Consider the following 18257-nt stretch of genomic DNA (forward strand, 5'->3'; position numbering starts at 1 on the left):
AATAATAAAGAATAATAAAGAATAATAAAGAATAATAAAGAATAATAAAGAATAATCTACTGGTCTATTGTCTTTTCAAAAGACAGAATTTCCCTCTGGCTTTAAATGCACTTGTTACTGAGTGAACATGAGAAGAAAACAAATTTAACAAACTGAGAATCATGTGACCTCTGATTCTGGAAAATATTTTCTTGGAGCAGCATATAAAAATGCATTCTTCTGTTGTAGAATTATTGTGGATAAGAATACTGACTGTTATCGATTGCCCACATATTTCCGTGGATCGGTCCTGTTTGCCTCCAGCGAATCCTGGTGTCACTTGTTAGTGCTGCATTGGGAAGAGGAGTAGTTATTCGGTTCCACCTGAAATACACAGGACACAAATTCTGATGTCTTACACCGCTAGTTATTAAGTGATTGAATGTGTTTGCTTGCACTGCAAAAGCTTGGTGAGAATTTTTAATTCTAAAATCTGCTCAATGAATCAAGTAAGTTACTGCGGCTTTAGAAAGTATAAATGAAAATACAACAGAGCATGACCTGCAATATTTTCACACAATATATGAATGTTAATTACTAGATTATAAAGCCCAGCAGTTTTCTTCCCCCTTTATGAATATCTGAAGTCAGTAAGGATCTTCACCTATATCACTATAGCAACTTCTCCATCCCAATAAGTATCAACTAAATTGCATACTGAATTCAACCTTTCAGTGCAGCTGAATTCTGTTGGGTGGAAACCCCTGGGAATGGAAAGTGGGGCACGGAGGATGTGGCCGACTGTCCAGCTGGGCCTTGTTTCTCATACCATCCACAGGGTCTGCACCTCTTGCGCACACCGTGGCTAACAGTTGCTATGAAGATACAGAAACGAGGTCACCACATCATGCTGTGCTTCAGCTACATTTTCTTCTTATGATCACACCCATGGCTCTGAAGTTTTATGAAAGTTGGGAAGCCATAGGATGACAAGGTGGCACAGTTTCATTTCAGTCAGAGCAGTACTGAAGATACTTCATCTGCTGAAGCACAGAGGATGCACTTCATTGTAACCCAACATCAGCATTCCAGGTGAGAAAATGTGTCTGAGGATGTAAATATGGTTTTGACTGATGGTTCCTCTGACCAAAAAGAAAACTTCTGCAGCTTTGATGAAGTATAACTTTTCTTTTAATTACCAGCATGCAGTCTTCCTCCCCCCCTTCCCCTTTTCTTTTTGTAATTTATCCATAGCATCAGGAAAAAAATATATTATTCAACAGAAGCAGTCTCATATTTTTCAAATTTCATTACTGGGCAGCCAGGAAGACCAGAACACTCCTCCCTTGCTGCGCTCAGCCGGTCAAAAATGAAAGATGATACCGGATTGTGCGCTCTCCTTCTCCCTCCTGTCACCCATAATTCACTTCCTTCTCTAATCCTGCATCTCAGTTAGGATTGCAGAGAACACTCTCACCCGCTGTAGTTTTCAGAGGCGTAGACGGTGCTGTGGGGCAGATGGGGCCCAGCACATATCTCAGGCAGACACTCGGTGTGGAGCAGGGACCAGGAGCGGCCATGGTTGGTTGAAAATTCCAAGCTGACGCTGGTAACACAGTGAGGGAAAGAAAAAAGAAAGGCACTATGAGCATACCTGGCAAAGGCTGGCAAGCAGAAATACCACTACAGAGAAACCCCTCAATCTGAAATAATATTGAGTAGATCTTCAGTATGAAAAATCCTGAAAATACAAACACAAAACAAATCTGACTTTAAAAAACAGACAACGGAGGACTCTCCTAGCCCTTACTCCTTGACTGGACACCATCTAGACAGTGTTTTTATATATTTTTTAAGGTTGTTCTTATATCTCATCTAGAATCATACTGAGTGTGGTTTCAAAAATAATGAGAAAACTTGGATAGAAATATGTGAGCACAGAAGTCTGATAATTGCCAGCTACTAATGGTGTTAAAATCAGTAGTTACTCATACTTTGGTTGTTTCTTCCCCTAACTCCATTGGATTCCTCCATGGATAAATGGATATCAGAATATCCAGATAAATGGATATCATGGATTTCCACAGATAAATGGAGATCAGAAGAGAACTATGGAACAGTGAGAATACTCAGGTTTGGCACAGAACTGCAAGGGTGGAGGGAACCTGGGAAAGACCTCCTCCAAAAAAGCCCCAAGGGAGGCAGAGGCCCAGGAGATGCAGGAGCCTGCACACTGCTCAGCCACAATGGTCTTTGGAGGCTTTCTCTACATCACAGAGCCTGGAGCATTCAGCAGTAAGTTTTATGAGTCATAGGGTCGTAATTGTATGAGAAAACTCCATATCTTCCAGAAAAACCTGCTCTTCTCTGCTTTCCTAGACTAGCAGTAAACCCAAACATCTCGGTGCAGATAATGACACTAGAGAAGCAGAAAATCCATAAGAGCATCCACTGAGTCTATGACAAAAGGTTATAAAATCCACACTTCTAGAAGTTCAGAAAATCATCTTTTAGAAAGCTATTACTAAAATTCTCCGTTCCCTTTTCCCTGCATATTTAGCAAAATAGTGTTTAGAACCTGGAGTATTAGCAAATGTTTAAATATCTTACATTCTGAAGCTCTTGAAAAAGTAATGTAAGAAATGCTGGTTTTATTAAGGACTTAGTATTCTACTAAGATACTCTTGCAATTTCAACCACATCATTAGCTTGTAATATTCTGTTTTATTTTAAGTAATATCAATGGAACATTATAAAAGTCATAATTCATAAATTCGGTACTAAATTATAACTTGTCCTTTTCATTACAATTTGCTGATAATATTACTTCATTAAAGTACACCATCACTGTGATATTTTAAGTGTGTATTGAAATATTTTACAGAATTTTTGATTAATTCATTTAAGATTTAACCATACTGATACCTTGGAGGGTTATATTTACTGAATATCTACAGAACAATTCTCTCACCTTTGCAGTAATGAAGGCATTACAAATGCTTTAGACCAGAAGGTAGGAAATGCTGCTGTATTTGGGAAATACAAATAGTGGTTATGGAAACCTAGTGGTTCTTTTGTTACGAAGAAACTAATATTTCTTAATATATACTAATCCACATTTGATAACAGAATATTTAAGATGGAGACTTTGTACACAGTATGCTTAAAGCTAGGAGTGTTTGCAGTCAAAGTTTTCACCTTCTATGTTCCTGTCTTCCCTTCCTATCACAAATAAGTGTGATGCCTTCAGTTTTGCTGCCCCTTGAATTCTGCTGCCCTGCATGGCTGCTAGGACTGAAAATAAATAATGCAGCTCTTTCCAGATGGAAGAAGATGCCATGGGGCATGGATATGGAAGCATATGTAGACATCTACTTTAAATTCTTGGCTCTTACTCTGAAAAATATATGAAGCAACTTAAACCTCATAAAATATCAGGATAAAGAGTCTCATATGTATATAGGGCTAAGGTGATGGTGACTGTGAAGGAAATTCTATTAATTGAGATCCCAACACAGAATTATAGAATCCTAGAATGGCTTGGGGTGCAAAGGGACCTTAAAGATCATTCAGTTCCGATTCACCTTGCCAGAATTGCCTCCCACCAACTCAGGCTGCCCAGGGCCCCATTCAATCTCCAGGAATGGAGCATCCACAGCTTCTCTGCACAGAGAATCAATAGTGATGGCAGGCAAAATAGCAAGAACATCGTCCATAAAGATGTGGCTCCAGTGTATTGGACTGGACATTAGGGAAAGCTTTTTGTTCATACATGTCTCCCAGAGAAGTTAGGTGATGTCCATCCATGGAAGTTTTCAAGTCATGGATAGGCAACGCCTTGTCTTACCTGACTTATACTGTCAGTAATCTCATTAGGTTTCACTAAATCATCTGAGAAAGTCACTTTCCACAAACATTTCTATGATTTTATAAAACAAAAAGAAGCAAATGACTTCATTCTTTCTCTTTCACTTCCCCTTAACTTCATTGAATGTCTCAAGGAAGTGAAGCTAACAAAAGAATTTTTTGGTCAGGCTGCAAGCAGTGAGGTTCTCACACTGGTGGCATTCAAAGACGAGTGCTATTTATCACCACTCTTACAAGAATTACTTATGCTTGTGGCATGAATAATATTTTGGAGGTCAGTAGGCTGCTGTCTTTAACACCTTCCACTTTAATTAAGAAATGAATCCAATAGCCATTAGAAACTGGAGTAAACATCAGTCTGAAATCATAGGCATATTTCAGAATAATGGACTACAGAAAGTATACTTTGACCTGGGGGGCTATTTAATAGACTCTTTATTGCATGGGAGATATATCAGCCTGGGCCTGTGGAAATCAGGAGAAACATTCACTTTTGAGCAGCCTATACTTGTCATTAGTTGGCTTCATTCTTTCTGAGAAAAAAAACAAAGCAAATCCCCACAAATACACAAGTGGATTCTGTAAAAAAAAAAAAAAAAAAAAAAGCACCAGAATACTGATAATTGAAAGAGAAATCTTGCTTGTTGTACCTGTTACCGGGCTGAAATGTTCCACAACCCAAATTGATGGAAAACTGGATCATGTGAGTCACTGTGGAAGGGAGCACTGGAAGGACATGGAAGTAATCCACAGCCCAGACATTCCTGTTGTGGCCTTGGTGACTCTTCTGTTTCAAGCAAAACTTGGTTGCAGGAGTCTGCAGGTCCGGACTAATGACAACAGAAACCAAAGATGGAACCTTTAAAAGAAATTAAATCAGGCTTAAATAAAAGAAGTAATATGAAAAAGGCTTACATGGAAAAGTCCTTTTTAAAATAGAGAAGTGGATTCAAATACGCTGAATGAAACATGCCCATTTCTCTCCTTGTTTGTTAGCTTTTCTTCATCTTGCAGTCTCTCAGCTCACAGAACAAATGCAGTGTAACGTGAGAAGAAAGTAACCGTGTGAGTTCACGACATGTGTGGGGAGGATGTAATGCTAAAATAAATGAAAGCACTGCTTTATGAAGCCCAGCCTTTGTCCGAAAGGAATGCAATTAGACCTTTATTATGTTAAAGGAGGATGTCAGCTTTAAGACTGCTTGCTTTAAAAAAAGGTTCACAATGAATTCAGCGTAATTTCAGATCCTGTCTCTCCCTGAATTCTCCAATTAATGTTTTATTATTTTAAAATTATGGTTTCCTTAGTTTTGAAAAAGTCCTACCCTGTGTTTCACACAGAGCCAGGAGAGGAGGGAAACTATGTACAATGAAACAATGCAAATGACTCAACCAAACAAAGGTCAAACCCTGCTGTAACTATAAACATCACTTTTCTAAATGATACAGTTACAGTGAAAATGCACATGGATCTGTGGCTAAAATCAGCTGCATATGTACCACCAAATTTCCTCCACAATATATAAAGACATTGCATTTGAAACTGTAACACATCCACATGAGTATGCGTTACATGTGTATTTGTACACTGATTTTTGCTCTGTCTCAAAAGGGCACACTACTGTATTTAAAATGGAAAGAAAATGTATAAAACATGTCATTTTCTGTGCCAGGTGCAGGAAAGGCAAGCAGGCATTCCTGAATAACTTTCCTCCCAGCCACTGAGCCCACCAGGACTGACCCACTTAGGACAAAGTTCCTGCACATTGGACTGTGGCTGGCAGGACCCTGAACGGAGAGAAGAGAAATTATTGGCGAGGGGAAGTAATCAGCACAGTTCTCAGCTGATGACTGAGTGTTTTTGCCTGTTGCCCATTTGCCTGTTATCCTAGCTCTAGCCAACATGCAGCACTGCTCAGCAACAACCAAAGATCTGTGTTTTTTTTTTGTGTCTTTTCACTGCAAGAGCTGTGTATGAATAATATGATGGGGAAAGTCGTATTTGCCCATGTGGAATTCAACATACAACACCAATGATATGGCTTAAAAATAGATCACAGAATCACAGGCTTTGGAAGGGATCTCAAGAGATCACTGTGTTCAACCTCCCTGCTAATGCAGGTGCCCTACAATAGATCGCACAGGTAGGCATCCAGATGGGTCTTGATTATCTCCATAGAAGGAGGCTCCACAACCTCTTTGGACAACCTGTTCCAGTGCTCCATCACCTTTTATCATAAAGAATTTCTTCTGTATGTTTCTACAGAACCTCCTATGTTCAAGTTTTAGGCCATTACTCCTCATCCCATCACTGCACACCTCTGAGATTGATTTATCCATCCTATCCATCTACTTTGTTTAAGGTGATTTACCTTGTAAGCAGCGTAGGTCAGAGCATCAAGAACTATGTGTTCCCTCCTGCCTTCAATCTTGGCATAAAGGATGACATCATTTTCATGGGATTCTCCAGAATCACAGGTGCCCCCTATACAAACACACATTTAAGGGAGAAAAAAATTAACCGATGTCCTTGTTATTGGAAAGTGGGATTGTATTACACAGACAAACTTACTAAAATAACTACTATCAGATGTTGTTTAACTCAAGAAACAAAAGAAGACTAGGCCTAAGGACATACTGTATAAGAACTACTTGATCTGATACACCATGTCAGAGATCAAGGGAGTTGACAATTATGAAAACCTCAAGCAGCTCTCCTAATCTTCTTATCAAAACAATTTAAATAGAAAATGCTATGGCTAGAACAATATTTTTATCAGTATTTTTCAAATCCTGTTTATGTAGAAATGTTCTGCTTTCTGAGTTCTTGCCTGTTTGAAGGAGATCAGCAAACTGCTACTTAGTACTCACACCATGCATCCACACACAATATATGAGGGCCTCAAACAATTCTCATCTGATAGTTTGGCAGCTGAGAATTTGCTCTCAGTAGGAAAGGGGAGAGACTGCTGCAAATCTTTCTCATTGTGCTGCTTCTTCTATTGTCTATACCATATCCTAAATAGAATGAATTGAATCTATTATGTGTGATACAAAGAATGTGCGTGATATGGTAATCTCACTGGAATCAGGCAGGATTTCATGTAGTTTCATTTGGTAGAATCTAAAAACACTTAATAACCTTCTCTGGAAGAGCAGATACATTGGCAAGTTTGTGCAATGAGTATGACATAATAGTTACAAAATGGACATCACCAAACTAGTCAGGTGTTCTGGAAAATATTTTTAAAAGAGAATATCTGTAACTGAAACAGGAAGCCTGTCATTTTCCTGTGCACCATGGGTATCACAGGTATTGAAAAAAAAAAGCAGCAAAAACCAGGATGAGGAAGTTTCCTTGAACTATCCATAAAGTAGGAAGGTTGTATAAACAAACTACTTTCTCTACGTCTTTTCACTAAAGATGCCCAGCTCCTGGAAAGGGATAGGCAAAGCAATCTAGAATCTAGATAATCTAGAAAAGATGTGCATTCTTTTATGCTTATTATACTGCAGTAAGAAATATCCACGTGTTCATTCATATTCTCCGCTTGCTGGAGTGTTTAAACTGTGATCTACTTAACGTACGAATACAACAAAATTTCATTTTCTAATGAAAACACACTATTCTCTGTGCCTGTACGTGCTGACAACTTCTCCTCTAGGTTCAGAAGGTTGAGCAAATTTCTTTCCTGTTCCTCTTGCAGGTGTTGTAATGCTTGGGAGAACTGGCAAATAGCATTCTTTTCTTCCTGTGTGTTATTGGTAATTCACATAACACAGAGGAGATGTGGAACCATTTAGAGCCATAACATGAGGCCTTCCACTCATTAAATACAGGTTGTTATTTCTTGTTGTTTCAGAAGGTAGCTTCTGGAGGTCATAAGTTTAGTATCTGCTTCCTCTTTTATTATTTTATTATTCTCTACCTTTAAACAAAAATCCTCACCTACTCTAAACATGGTGTTGAGAGAATAACATAATGCAATTTCCTTTATGTGCAAAATAAAAGTTGTGGAAAAACACTGTAAGGTACTGAACGATAGCCACAATGTCCATAGTAATTCTGGTCAGTTACAACACCAAACTAATGCAGTTGTACTGATCACAGCAGTGGGAAGAAGGAATGATAGCACAAGTTTGCTCCTAGATGCTTTTTTAGCCCTAGTAAATCACTGAAGTTGCACTTCATTCTAAAAGAAAGGTCCAGAGAAGATGCTAGCACCACATCAGTTCTTTCCGCAAGGGATGACGCCTTTTCCAAGGCTATAATGGTCAATGGTGTGTTTTGTGCACAAGAGATGAATCTCACCCTGGGTAAATAAATCAGAACAAAATGCTTTTGAATACAGTAATAAACTAAGGGCTTTTGAGTGGAAGGTGCTCTAGCAGGTTGTGGCTGTCCAAGTCTCCAGTTATATCTGCCAGTGCTACGCTGACTTCTCAGGTTCTCTTGGACACCTCCAGTAGCAACAACAATCTGTGTTTGCATTGTGAGCCCTGCTTGAGGACTGAAAAAGTGTAAGCCCACAACTATGTGTGCAGCAAGTGTGTAAGCTTCCTTTTATATAAAGAGATATCCAACCCATGCAGTCAGTGGAGTCCAGAGAATAGCTCAGCTGGTCTAGCACAAGTGTCTCATGTTGAACCAAATGCATTTTTTCAGTAACTTTACTGATTACATTTCTAATTACAGAGGAAAACTAGACACTCACCTCACATGGAGACACCTCCATGTAGCTGTTTTAATCTGGAACTAAATGTCTATACCAGTCAAATTGGCTACATATATCCATGGAAAAAGAAGTCTATTAAGGACTACTAAACCCAGAATGCTCCATCTTGCTAAGAAAGGTCTGCAAGTCAGTGATATCTGGAAGAATATTTTTAGGAGGGCTATTTGTGTGCTCACCATGTTTTCACATTTCTGCGAATGTCAGAAGAGCAGACCCTCAGTCCAAGATTTGTCTGTCTTACATCCTTGTAGGCACATAACTGTGATGAATCCGAGCCATCCTTTTCCAAGGAGTGTTTAAAATATTTCTTACATGCACTGTGAAATCTAAATCTCACATATCCCACTTCTATTTTATCAAGAATACACACTTACCCATACTGAAATAAAATCGTAAGTTCCCATATCCAGTAGTGTCCATGTACGGAGTGCATATTTTTCTTTCTCCATCTCTGAGAAATACCATGGATGAGCCAGACTCCAACGTCCCACACTCAGTACCAATGACAGCACCTAGTATGTCCCACCTGGAGAGGTCAAGAGTGGGCAGAGAATGTGCAGTGTTACTGATAAACTCAAACAAAACAAAAGGAGTTCATTTGTATAGAAAGCAGTACCTGCTGCTACTGTTAGAAAGTAGAATAAAATCACAACACAATGCACTTTTCAAAATCAGGTACTGAGAATTGTACTTGCTTATTCAATATTAGTTTTTAAATTCAGTCTAAAACAAAACTAATATAAATAATAAACAAGTTGGTAGAAAAGTTAAAATTACTTAAAAAATTAAGCTTTTAATGCTGTTACCAAATATTTAGTGTTGTTCCATTACTTCATTATTTTTCTGGCATGAAAATGTTTAAAACACATTCTGCTTTAAAGACATACGTACACTATATATTGTGTAATAGAATGTTTACGGACGAATGAAACATGAAAAAGCACGTCTTCCATATCTACTATGCCAGCCATTAAATATGTAGGCAATAACAAAAAATGCTCTTTTCATCTTCTTGAGTGTTTAGGGTTACACTTTTAACAAATACATGAGCAGAGAATGAAACAAAAATTGCTGGGTGTCTTCTAATGTGCGATGAGATGATCAAAGTCAGTTTTCTTCTGATTTTTTATTCAGTGATAATTAAAAGAGCTGCTGCAGAATTTTTCAATCGAATATTTCTATTGAAAATATGTTTTCATCATGAAAACTCTGGTTTCTTTAAAGCTTGATTAAAATATTTTGATAGAAACTTGAAAAATTGCACATTATTTTGGTCTAATACATCATTATTCATATTGAAGTTTTACTTAATAATGAAGTATTTTAAAGATATAAGGCAGTAAAGCAGTGCAACATTTAGAATCATTAATATCTGATAATCCAATCATTTAGAGTGATTCAGAGAATGAGAAAACGTTTAAGATTTGAAGTCTTTGAGGGATGACAAAGCCATTTCCTGTCCACTTCTAGCAGAAACAATCTCCACCACCAGTGCGGAGTAGAAAGATTTCAAAAACTGCCATTTCAACAGTTTAGCAGTCAGCTTATCAATTTAACCATTCACACTATTTCAAAATGTATTTTTAGATCTTCTTAAGAGCTGCCAGTTTTCTTATTGACCTAAGCTGTGACAGACTAACAATGTGCCTGCTTGAAAATCCTCCTTTAAAACTGCCAGTCATTTACAAAGGAATTAGCAAGATTAGCGTCACTGTAAAGCTTTTATGACACAAATATAAATATGTTAATGGCAGCAGAGTTTAACCTAACCCTATTTTATTTGTGCAGACATTTTAAAGGTAATGTGCAATATAATCAAAATACGATTTTGAAAATGGGTCTCTTGGGCCAAAGACAAGCACAGAATAACGTGGTAGTGCTTACTTTAACTTACATGACAAAATCTCACAATGCTCCATTGATCTTTTGTATGCTCTATTTAGCTCAATTAAAACAGCCTCTTTGATGACCCACAAAACAACTTGAGGTCATGAATGATGCAGATCATGGAGGTTTCCAGGGATCCTTTCCTTTTAGGCAGCATTATAATGGAAACTAGAAAGTTCTACAACATAAAATAACTGGCTCTTACAGAAAAATAAATGAAAACAATGCCTGTAAAGATAAATAGAGATCTTTTGGTGATGACATGACAGAGATGCAGATCTTCTTGATTGAACAGTGCATTTGGATACTTTTATCCCTTACATGATTGTTGAAATTCTTCTCTACATAGATAAATCTAAATTAGATTTAATGAGCATGGACATTCGAAGTAGCAGTACGTGTGCTAGAGGCACCAGAGATATCTCTGTCCTCAGATACTGCATCCAAGCCTGGAGTACCCAGCACAACAAGGACGCAGAGCTGTTAAAGAGGGTCCAGAGGAGGGCTTTGAAGATATGCAGAGGGCTGCAACACCTCTCCTGTGAAGAAAGATCGAGGGAACTGGTCTTGTTCAGCCTGAAGAAGAGAAGGCTCCAGGGAGATCTGGAGCCTGCAGCCTTCCAGTACTTGAAGGGGGCTTACAAACAGTAGGGAAACTGACTTTTTACATGGGCAAACAGTGATGGGATAAGGGGGAATGGCTTAAACAAAATAGGGGAGATTTAGGTTAGATGTTAGGAAGAAATTTCACACTCAGAGGGTGGTGAGGCACTGGCACAGCTGACCAGAGAAGATGTGGATGTCCCATACCTGGCAGTGCTTAAGGTCAGGTTAGATGGGGCCCTGGGCAGCCTGATCTGCTGGGTGGTAGCCCTGCCCATGCAGGGGGCTGAAACTGAATGAGCTCTAAGGTCCCTTCCAACCTAAGCCTTCCTATTCTATTATTCTATGTTGGGAATGTAAAAAGTACTAATCACTCTGAATAATAATAAGCTTCTCTGCCCTCAGTGTTGGGCTTTCAGATGTTTCACCTCAGAGTGCTTTTGGCACAGAGCAAAATGGGGATAATCCACACGTGAGCTTCCCTTTGCTCTCTCATATGAGGGGTGCTTTTGCTTTTTTCTTTGAGAGGAAGGTGAGGCAGGCAAAGCTACCTGCAGCTGTCCCTATTCATACACAATGTCCTCAATGACATATTTTTCTCTTGATATAGATATTTCCTACATTGCAAAATGAAAGAAGGGAAGAGAGGCACAATCCACCAAGCCACCATGTTATTTATACCAAAGAAGAAAATAACCCTTATTTACTAATGAACTCTGTAAATAGAAAAGTCAATAGTGGAATACACTGTATTAGGTTGATCTGGAGTCTTACACTGCAGGGCAGTAAGGCTCCTTCCACTTTATATTATGATTACTAAACATACTTAGGTTGCTCCAAAAAGAACACTTCCTATTTATTTCCATGGAAACCACAATAGATGCAGAAAGCACAATAACACTGTTTGATAGAGCAAATTTTCACCAACAGAACACTATTTTTCAACATAGTCACCATCATTATCTGTGCATTTTTGCCAGTGATGAACAAGAGCCTATTTGCTATGCTTGTAAAAATCTGCACCAGAGGTTACCCATTATGATGCTATGATGGTGTTGTAGCTAGGAAAATGTTGCCCACTCAGTGCATTTCTGATCAGCCTGGACAGATGGAAGTTGAAAGGCATTGAATCCAGACTACATGGTGGTCCAGCCAAGATTGGCAATGTGCTCCACAGTCTTCAAACTGGCATGGAGCCTGGCATTATCATGTTGCAAGGTTGTCTTTTTCTCTGGCCTGACTCTGGAAGCTAGGTCCTTCAGCTTAGACAGTGTTGTGGTGTAGCAGACAGAGTTGATGGTTTGTCCATGTTCCAGGAAAGTCAGGATCACTCCTTTCCTATCACTTTTTTGCAGGTTGTGTCCTGAATTTTTTTTTTTTTTTTAAATGGGGATTTCACACTCCAAGGACTGCTGTTTTGACTGTGACTCATAGTGGCGGCACCACATCTCATCACTGGTAATGATGAGATCCAGGGAACTTTCACCTTCAGTCTGGTATTTGTTCAGTAGGTCCTGACAAACTGCACGTGGTGTTCCTTCTGTTCCTGTATGAACATTTGTGGGAACAATTTGGCACAAACACTGCAGTATTCCAATATTGCCACCATCATTTCTAGTGCACTGATGTTGACATTCAGTTCTGTATACAGTTCCATGATTATAATTCTCTGATTCTTGTGGATGAGCTGATCAAAACAATCTTCATATTGTGCTGTGACAGCTGTGCATGGCAATCCAGAATGTGGTTTGTTTTTCACATTACTGTCACCACTGCTGAAACATACCTCTCACTATGCTCACATCCTCTGATTGGTCTCCATAAACGTTCAGCAAGCACTCCTGAATGTCAATGAGTGCAATTTTTACATCATGGAGGAATTCAATAAAATACCTTTGCTTCACCTGCACTTTCATATCAGACACCATTTTGCCAGACTGCCCTTCTGCTGCCATCTATCGCACAGCAACAACGTGTAATGGAATACTGGTGGGAAGGTTCAACCTCTACTGCTATGTCATCAACATTCACTTCTGATTAAGATTAGGGTTAGGGTTAGGATCAAGATTATTATGGGCTAACATAATAAAATGGGGGCGCATTATTTTCAGAGCAGCCCTCAAACACTCTGCAACTCTTGAGTATCAGAAATGACATAGGAACAGGGAATTTGGGTCTGAAAATGTTGACTACCTTTAATAAAAGTTTTTGCAAAGACATAGTTCTTGAGGAAATATCTTCTGATCCCATGAAGAGTTTGTGAGCAGAGATGCAGGAGGCTGAATATCCAATTTGGATGTCAGAGAGAGATGCTTTACTTCTGCTCCACCCTGTCGCCAGCAGAGGTGGAAATGGAATATTTTATACCCCAGGAATCTGTTGTCTTTGCTAAACTATTTCCCTTTTATTTTGAACAACATCCTGAAAAGCCTATTTTCTTTCCAATACAGAAAACAAACCACCAGTCTTCTAAATCTTACACTTTTTCACAAAACAGAATTTTTATTTTCTGCTCAGGCCTGCTGTGGATAATTGCACCTTGTAATCTGTTCTTCATGTGACAGTTTCAATACAGTGAAAAATATTTAAAATACAGTTCAAAGAGCATTCAGAAATTTTTCTCTAGGAAGAAATCAAGGAAGCACTTGTATTTGCAGTTCTGTACAATTCCCAAAACAAAGCCCCACAGAAATGGTGCAAGAGGGACAATGTTAATTAGTTTTATATGTTGAAGTTGCTTTCTGTAACCTCAACAGAATTCAGTGTTTGCTTATTCATGGCTGCATGCGATTTAAGCCTCTGTTCCTATAGCAACAGTTGAAAAAAGGAAGTTTCACATATCGAATAAAATTTGAAAATAAAAAAAAAAGTTTTTTTTTTTTTTAATTTTTTACTTTGAAAATTAAAAAACAAAATCAGGATCAAGTTCCTGTGAATGGGATGCAAGAAGTATCTGCCCTGCTCCTGGCTGAGAGCAGTGGTAGCTGCAGCTGGAGTCTGATGCTGCATGAAACCCAAAATGTATTATTTGCAGAAACTGTGCACTTTGTCACTGGGGTATGGTACAAATAACTGACTTCAAGATTTGTACTCAAGTGCAGAACTACTGTAATTTTTTTTATAGTTTCCTAATTATCAAGGAAGGAGGAGCCCTGATTAGGAACCACTGAAAAGGAGGAGCCTGGCTCGAATTAACTGCTACCTGGCCCAGCAGAGCAAGGAGCTATAGGCAGGGCAGATGTCCTGAGGTCACATACACATCCTGCTTTTCCAAGATGGAAACAGACTGAGACAACATCTCAGATATATCTCACATGGTCACCTAACACATAGCACATACATATGCATTTCATTTTCTTGAAATTGCTGAAAGGACATAGCAACAATAGTTCAGCATCCAGCACGTCCTGGGCTGATTCGCCAAACTGCGAAGGAGTCCACGAGGAATACTGTTTCTGTAAGTCCCAAATAATCCAAGTGTTTACAGCTTGCATTAGAACGTATTTCTCAAACAGTGCTCTTTGCTTTCAGCACAGCACAAACAGCATTTGAATCAGCTGCTAATGATCTGAAGTACTTCGTAGGTTAAAACCAACATTCAGCAGAGACCGCTAAACCAGTAGTGTGTGTTTCTCATATCTCAGGGATTACATCCACTACTGGAATTCCTTTTCTTAAAAATAAAAAAGAATTAAAACCATATTGAAGTTTTTATTTTCTTTTTATTTGGTCAGAATTTATGCAGAATTTTGAGTATACAAAATGACAGAATATAAAGTTGTAGCTCTTTACCAGGCCACTTTTATTTTTGAAAAGCTCACTTATGTTTCAGTAAAAGCGGCATGACTTCCTATGGTGCGGTCCTGGATGGGTTGCCAAAGTGTGGCCCACAGCAGCTTCATGGAGAGGCTGAGTTTGGGAGGAATCTGATTTGATACAGATTGTTAGCAGCTCTCATGTGCAACAAAAGACATTTCAAAAAATGTCATGCAAGCACAATTTTTTTCATTGAAACACTGAAAATTTTGGTGACAGAATGGTCAGGAGGCTGTTCCGTCTGGGCTTTCCTGACTTGCTTGTCCCAACATCTCCAATTATCTGTTACGGTGTTGCTATTTCTCCTAGTAACATTTACCCAGCTTCCCAGTCCCTGGCACAGAGCTCCCAGCCCTTCCCAGGCACTCACCCTTTGGGCTGGCTCTCAAATTCTTCTGCCCACTGCTCCTGGGAGTCCTCTGTAGAAAGGTCCACATCCCGAGTTGTGGCAAAATTGAACTCACTGCCTTCTGTCCCATGGAAATAGATGGAGTTTCCATCTGATTGGCAGCTGTGCTGTAGACAAAAGGAGTACAGAGTACGGGATGTTACAGTGGTTGGCAAGGGCAGCTACCCTGCTCACACACTGCCTGAGCTCAGAGCAAGCTGCAAATTAACAAATGACTCACCAATGTCTCAGATGAAATACAGACAACGAATGGACCATCACCTTTCCTCTTTCTTGGCCTACCCCAATGTGATTGTTTCCCAACCTCATATGTACTTCCCTACAAATGCACTTCAAACCATTGTGAAATTGCGTTTGCTTAGAAAAGATATTTACCAAACCTCTGTGTGTTTATTTCTATTTTAAAGCCAAGCTATTATGTCTGCCTTGGACCAGTAATCACAGCTGTGTGTACAAATAACCTTAATATCACTACTGATATGGATGTTTTGTTGGTTGAAGAGTTTCATGCTGTGAAACATGTCAGATCTTCATGCTTGAATTTTTCAAGCAGAGGTATTTGAAGGTAAAATTGCTCTGCAATGCCATATAGCAAACTTCAGGGCTGACATGTATGAGTGAAAAGACTGTTTGCTGTAATTTTATGCAAATAGCACAGCAAATAGCTATGTAGGCAAATAGCTCTTGTAACATGTTGATCACAGGGTGCTGAGTCTGCCCACGTGAACATGTCTGCTTTTCATATTGCATTTCTGCATAGATGACTTCAGCAGCATGAAATGAAGCCCCACATCTGCTCAAACTGCCCTGACCACCACAGCACTCTGTATAGAGCCTCTGAATAGGTCATATTGCATGTAGACTACAAAATGGCATGTAGGTTACAGTATGGATTGTCTTCTTTTGCCAGTACTACTCTCACCCTCATGTCTATCTGATAAATTGGTAAGTCTCTGGAATTTGCATGGCTGAAAGGGGTACTAAAGAAGCTCTACCTGTCCTTAACACAGACAACTTGGTATTATACTGAATTGTTCATATTAAAACAAATTCTGACAGAAGTGATCATTATCTCAAACACTTCTTTAGAAAATCTGGTCACATTAGAATTATGAGCTGAAATAAGAAATGACTAATTAGACTAATTCTCCTTTCTTGCCACAGTTCAATATCTGAAAAAGAAATACAATAATGCCAAATTGCTTTGACCTTTTCAGCACCGTCTATACAGTCTGCTGTTGTCTCTGAACTCCTTCAGAAGTCACCAAGGGAAAGTGTGGTGATCACCTCATCTGTGTTTAAAAAGGTCATGGCAGTGCCACATAAGTTAATAATTAAATTTTCGGTAAAAAAGAAATGCAGCAAGAAGCAAAAAACTGCCCAGTACACCTTTATCTATGTGATTTTAAGAGAAAAGTACAAAATGCTGCATTATGTCTATTCCTCTTTTCACTCATCATTGCAAAAAAACATAACTGAAATTCGTCTGTTGATAATTTTTAAATGCTTGCCTGTAACTTAGCAATTATACGTAGGAATGAAATGTGAATTCTTCTAGAGGTGTCTACTCATTATTAGAAAAAAAAAAAGTTATGTACTTCAAACCTGATCTGAATGTAAAGACTTTCTGGCCTTCGTCTGTATGACAACAGCTCTGCATTTAATAGCTCTGACAAAATATCACTTGAAGACACCCACTATCCAAGCGTAAGGACTGTTTCAAATGATAAAATAAACAAATCCATCCTAAAGCATTTGTCTTCTACATGAAAGTCAAAACAATAGCAAGATGCTGCAGTGCTGAGAAATTATCAGAAATTACATAGATTTTGTCACAATTATACTTACTCTATGGTTATAAAAATATTTTATAACTAGAAAAAAATAATGAAACAGTTTTATATTTTATCTCAGTTTGAAAAACAGTGTGTACCGTGCAGTTATTTGTAACTAAGAAATGGCTTTTGTTCACTATTTTGCATTAATGCTCATAGGTATTGCTAATATCAGAATTCTAAAAATAATTTTGCTCCTCGGTTTTCAGAATACTCTTTGTTTGCTGAACAGAAATGAAATAGCCTTCATCTGTCAATCGATCTACCACAAAACCCCTATTATCTTCAAGCAGCCAAGTGAATACAAGAGAAATAAATATTTGGGCTAAAACTTCTGATAATTCAAATTTATAAGTAACCTTTCATCTCTTAATAAACAAATAGACCCTATGGAACTAGCAACGTACAATTGCAATGTACAATTGCACAAAAGCTTTGGAAAATCCTTTGTAGGCTGTACTTATTTCTCAGCTACTCATTTATATGTAAGTGTATACTTGATATTGGGACATGTCATTAGTAATCTTTTGCTGATTAAAGCCACCTATTAAAATACACAAAACAGATATAGGCCTGTTATCATTTCATTTGGTATGTCCTTCTGCTGTCTAACAGTATTTACCAAAGTGTCTGGTAGTTTCCACTTAGTTTGTCAACATAAATCAATGGGCAGCTTGGCAAAAGGGCAAATATGTAATTATGTATAGTTGTGTACAATCAGCATTTTATGAATGCTCAAAAGGATACAGAAGCATCACTTATTTCATTAGTTCTATAAAATTACCTTTATGCTTTGTAAAAAGCTACACAAAATCAATGAATATGTATTTTTATGCTGATTTTATGTGTTAATTAACCACGTAACATATGGCTCAAATCAACCTCTGACCAAGTTAGCTTTGAACCTCATGTGAAACAGCTCTGCAGAGGAAAAGTTCAAACTGGAATTTAACTGCTTTTGTTATTCTACACAACAACAAAAACAGTCATAGAAGCTCATTATCTTTAAAGGAGGTAAGAAAGACGCTCAGAACACATGCAAAGCTTCTATCAAAGTTCCAAGAGAAGGCCACTGTTTTCTTTTTGCTCAGTACCACCATTTGGACCCTAAGGGCATGCCGATGG

General features: G+C 38.4%; 1 protein-coding gene across 2 annotated transcripts in view; it reads right to left on the bottom strand.

The window, feature by feature from the left end:
• RELN (reelin) overlaps nt 1-18257 on the bottom strand; it is a 269232-nt gene that overhangs the window by 92986 nt on the left and 157989 nt on the right. For both annotated transcript variants that reach the window (XM_042815609.1, XM_042815611.1), the window contains exons 11-16: nt 15259-15404; nt 8957-9108; nt 6219-6331; nt 4497-4705; nt 1457-1585; nt 254-363 (exon numbers count right to left, since the gene is read on the bottom strand). In XM_042815609.1, coding sequence (XP_042671543.1) covers nt 254-363; nt 1457-1585; nt 4497-4705; nt 6219-6331; nt 8957-9108; nt 15259-15404 — 859 coding nt within the window. The remainder of the gene's footprint in view (nt 1-253; nt 364-1456; nt 1586-4496; nt 4706-6218; nt 6332-8956; nt 9109-15258; nt 15405-18257) is intronic.

This window comes from Centrocercus urophasianus, unplaced genomic scaffold (assembly GCF_019232065.1).
Source record: "Centrocercus urophasianus isolate 14NV4802_14NV808 unplaced genomic scaffold, USGS_Curo_1.0 seq_15, whole genome shotgun sequence".
Lineage (NCBI taxonomy): Eukaryota > Metazoa > Chordata > Aves > Galliformes > Phasianidae > Centrocercus > Centrocercus urophasianus.